Source organism: Taudactylus pleione, unplaced genomic scaffold, assembly GCF_031769625.1.
Source record: "Taudactylus pleione unplaced genomic scaffold, aTauple2 ptg000222l, whole genome shotgun sequence".
NCBI classification, from domain to species: Eukaryota; Metazoa; Chordata; class Amphibia; order Anura; family Myobatrachidae; genus Taudactylus; species Taudactylus pleione.
In genome coordinates, this window is record NW_028284624.1 from 1,923,251 (window position 1) to 1,928,152 (window position 4,902).

Below are 4,902 nucleotides of genomic sequence, written 5' to 3' on the forward strand. Positions count from 1 at the left end.
ATTTTTATGTCCCTAAAGTAAGTTTTTAAAAATTCTGCATCTATGCACCTGCCGCTAATAGCCTATTCTAGAATACACCTGCCGCATACTTGCAGAATAGCCCTGAACCTATTTCCCTATTTTTAAACACTTTTTTCCCATTTTTTTTCTTCACCCCAATTTTAAAATTAATTTTTTGGGGTGTCCCTATTTTTTTTTTTGACACAGTTCTTTTTAAAATGTCATTCCCAGGGGTGCAGGCTATTTTTTTAAGCCTGCACCCCTAAACCCCAATTCTGCACTTTTTTTCGCCACCTATTCAGTGGTGAAAAGTTATCCCCGTTTTTTTTCAAAGACTTTTCGAACCTGCGAAAAGTCTTTGAAATGGAATACAGTGTAAAACTAAAACCTGCGATAATGATGTCATAGGTGCGATATTAATGCAAAAAACTGACTTATCGCTCCATATTGAATTCCCCTATTTGTGTTTTTTTTGCATGATCACATTATTTCTGTGCAATTAGCATGTCTTATATATTATCAGGTTACACTATATGTTTTTTTAGTTTTTTCTTTGCTTGAGGAAATAATTCCTGGAGCACTGTATACGGAAAACCCGTCAGGACGTCCTTGAAAGAACATATGGACTCTCTATGAACATTGTTGTTGTGAAGCATCTAAATTAAGAACTGGTACACTGAAGGCGCCGTTCCTTCATTACTTTTATTTTTCCTTAATGATTGTCTGATTGGATCATCTTGTGGGAGGATTGGCAGCCACCTTATAAGGGAGTGTCCTGTACAAATACTTTTTGGAATAATCATTGCATGAGCTTTGTGCGCCACTTACATTGTTTTGTAATCTATATATATATACAGTGTATATAGTGCAATACTGTAACTTTGCCTTGTAATGTATAGTGTACATATCATATATGCTCAAACTGCGTGTTCAGTTATAAGATTCGTTGTAATTGAACACATTAATTTAGTGGCATGCAGGGACACAGTAATTGTTTCCATTTGTGTCTGGCTGTGTGTGCCACATAACATATCCCATGTACAGTAGTGTCACTGTAAAAACACAATTCCGAGATGGCATGCCTGAGGCACACATGAATTACGCAACAAGGCTATTCATAATTTATTATACCATTAGGTCCCTATGCTACTTACTGTAACTTCAGCAAAATAATTTGTCTGTTTTGTAGGATGACACCCATGGGAATTGTCACTACTATTTTTATTTCATTTCATAACCTAAAATATAGTTCTGCAATGAGCTTGCCTACAACACTACACAATGGGTACTACTTATAATCAGATGGTTTCTGAGAGTGGAAACTACACTAATGATCTGTAACCAGCCCTGATGTCCTGTAGTCAGCCCTACAGGAATACAGACGTGTACACTTTAGGTGAAATTATCTTTTGGGTCTAGCGTGAAATGGCTCCAAATCTAAATATTAGGATTGCCCTTTGCTATCAATGCCAGTGAACTAGTGTGCATTTGTTTTCTAAATAAAGTTATACAATTTGAACACAGCAAGGACTTCTGGGAACTTCGGGCACAAGCTGTTACCGAGTAGCAGAGTGATCTGGAAACGTCTCCGCAGGCAGTAACGTTGAGTGAAGGATACCGTGCCTAGCAAGAAGTGGCAGCTGTAGAGAAATTACACATAACCAGATACTACTCAGTGCACACAGCATGCTGTAGCCGGAGCCATGCGTGTCAGCTGCCTGTCCTTCCGCCAGCCCTATGCCGGCCTAATCCTGAACGGAGTGAAAACCTTGGAAACGCGTTGGCGCCCTCTGCTGGCCAATCACAGGAACAGCACAATAGCTGTACACATTGCAGTGCAGGACTGGGAAGGCCAGGACTGGAGAGAGATCCTGCAAAATAGATATGGAATGTCAGCTGAGCAGTTGCAGCAGCTAATAGAACAAGGGGATCAGTTTGGCAGGGGAGTCATTGCAGGTAAATATTCAGCATATTGTAGTTAAATATATGCACAATAAATAATTTTCAAATTGACAAATTAATTTAGTCACATATAAGACATCACTGTTGTAGACACTTTCATAGGGTATTACTAAAATGTGAAATTTGCACTGCATTGTTCCTAATTGATTGGACCCCTTTACTAAGTTATGTGTTTTTATTTATTCTTTTTTAAAGTGAAGGAATACCTCACCAGCACTTCCTTGTTTGAACCAATGTGCAGCTGATGCAGATTCTACCTTTAAGGGCCCATTCTTTATCTCTTATGGTCCCGTTACACATGTGGAAACGCTAGTTTCTGCATGTTTTTAGTAACTGGTCCATTCATTATTAGGGGGGCCGCCTAATGTTTACCAAACATCAGATGGCGTTTGTTCCCGGAGCCCCGCTCCTTCCTTTTTGGAAGGTGCGCCAGGTTGCGAAGAGGGATACAATGAGGTCTCTCAGCACTGCATGCCCCTGGCAGTGTACAGACGTGAACTCAGTTACACATGCGCATTAACCGATACTGCTGTGTAAAGTTCCACTGCTAGCAATTAGCAGCAGAATAGGCAGTGTTAGTGATCGTGGGGGACATCTGCTTTTCAGATACCCAATGCTGCAAGTTGGATACCAAGGTATTGGGCCACTTAAGGGGCATATTGATGAATATGCCCCAAAGTCTGCATCAGAGGTGGGCAAACTCGGGCCCTGATTCAGAGCCGGACGCTCTGACAGAGCGCTCGCTCTGAATCAGGGCCATCCGTCCTGATTTTAGAGCGGCCTCCTGGTCGCTCGCATAGCTGTGGGTGACCACCCACAGCTATAGCGAGCGGCCAAAAAGATGGTCGCTCTGGTCAAGACCATCGAAACCACCGGGCTTGCGACAAGACCCTTGTGCTGGGTCTCGTCTGCCGCAAGCCCTGGAGTGCTCTTATGGCTCTATCAGAGCCAAAAGCACTCCCACTGACATCACTTGTGATGTTAGTGGGGCCGGTCCCAGACGGTAGGCATTCCCATGGGAACGCCTCCGTCTGGCCAGCCACGCCCCCGGCACGCCCACCAAAGGGGGCGTGCTGTCACTCACCATCGAGAGCACGCCCCTTTTGTAGTGAGACCCATAGCGACGGCTTGCCCGTCGCTATCCGGGTCTCGCGCATGCGCACAACGGAGCCGGGTCTGTCGTGTGCATGCGCACTGGCCCAACATCGACCCGCTTGCGAGCGCTCCGCATCAGGTCCTCGGTCCTCAAGGACCCTTAACGGATCATGCTTTTCTGAACACCTAGTTAGTGCACAGGTGTATTCAGTACTAACTGGCATATTTTAAAAGATGTGCTGCATTCCTGAGTGACACGTTATAAAGATCCACGGGTGGTCTGGAAAGGAGTAACTGTCAGGTGTGCTTGAGAACTGATTTGGCCACCCCTGGTCTGCACTACTTGATCCCCAGAAGTTAGCTCTTGGGGTGTTCTGACATGAACACATTCTATCACTAGCACTGTTAAGTTTACCCAATCTACAGTATGTAATAGATCAACCACTTCACTCTGTACTCAGGTTTGTAAATTTCCTCCCAAGAGAACAAGCATCTTAGGGCCAAATTCAATTAGAGCCGAAAAGCCGTTATTGGCGATAAGCGCAATGTTTTTGCCTCATTAGTGTGTTTTGAGACAAAGTTTTCGCCTGCTTACTCAATGCGCGCACCCGCTTTTCGCCCTATTCAATTGTAAAACAGACGAAAATGCATATGGGTGAATGCAGCGGATAGCGGAACTGGCGAAAAAGGTCAGTTTTTTGGGGGGGAAATCAGTCTGTACCCCCCAATAAAGCCTAACTTACCCGGGGAATCAATATAAAAGTGTATTATTAGCCATAATAAAAGTAATTAGGTGTCTTATTTTGAATCAAAGGGCTATTATATGCATAAGTGTGGAAAAATTATATTAAGCAATGTCTTTTATGAAAAATAATTGCTGTAGTTAAATTGGGGGTACATGTAAATGGATACTAGTGTATTTTGGGGCTTGTAATGTGCAAAATAATTCTGAAAAATACACCTGCTGCAGCTTCATGCAATCCTAAAAACACCTGTGCCATCTATAGAGCACCCCAAAATACCTAACCCAGTACTTTAGCCCAATTTTCAAACACTTTTTTGCATTTTTACACAAAAATGACATGGCTTTTTTAGGGGGTATTTAGAAATTTTTTAAAATTTTTTTGCCTAATTAAGTCATTAAGGGGGGGATACCCAAAGGGTTATAAACCAAGTCTCCACTTTTTTTTACTCAAAAATACGGATTTTGCACTTCTTTTCTCCTGCTTTTTGGTGGAGAAACTTTTTTGCCTGTTTTTGCCTATGGAGTCTAGGCGAAAACGTCCTGGAATTGGGCGATACTAAGGAAACAGGCGAAAACCGCTCATCTGTCGCGGCTTTTCGCCTCTAATTGAATACGGGCCTTAATCACAATTTGTCACCTTGTCTGTTATCTAAACAGGTCTTATTGACATTGGTGATACATGGCAATGTATGGATGATGTGTCTGCTGAGGAAGCCCTACAGCTTGAAGATAAAGCACTACTGAGAGGTCTGCAAGGAAAATATCTCACTGTTGTTTCCAATGCCAGGTGGCTGCTGAAACCAATCCCTGCAAGAGGTGCAAGAGACATTTGGGAAAAAACTATACCAGATGAATTCATTCCTTATTAACTTCATGTCAGGTGCTCTGTCTTCCGATTAATTGTTATTTTTTTTCGAGGGGGGAGGGGTTTGTTCTAAGCATCGTACTCGTATGTAATTTGTATTCAACTGGAAACAATATCAAGTCAATAACGGCAGAAATGTATTTTTATCTAGCTACTCCCTCTCCTTGGCTGACATTTCCTTCCTAATCCCAGAGTTTTACTGAAAGTATTTTGTCAATAAATTAGTTTTGTATAA

At 42.4% G+C, this 4,902-nt stretch overlaps 1 protein-coding gene across 1 annotated transcript; it reads left to right on the forward strand.

Moving 5' to 3' along the window:
* The first annotated feature begins 1,530 nt into the window (after positions 1-1,530).
* LOC148517317 (protein EOLA1-like) lies at positions 1,531-4,902 on the forward strand. Its single transcript, XM_088478850.1, has 2 exons — positions 1,531-1,956; positions 4,460-4,902. The coding sequence occupies exons 1-2, from the start codon at positions 1,704-1,706 to the stop codon at positions 4,669-4,671; spliced, it is 465 nt and encodes a 154-aa protein (XP_088334976.1). The 5' UTR covers positions 1,531-1,703; the 3' UTR covers positions 4,672-4,902.

Coding starts and splice junctions, on each gene's coding strand:
- LOC148517317 (XM_088478850.1), top strand. CDS start 1,704: ATGCGTGTCAGCTGCCTGTCCTTCCGCCAGCCCTATGCCGGCCTAATC. Junction 1,957..4,459: donor TGGCAGGGGAGTCATTGCAG/GTAAATATTCAG, acceptor TTATCTAAACAG/GTCTTATTGACATTGGTGAT.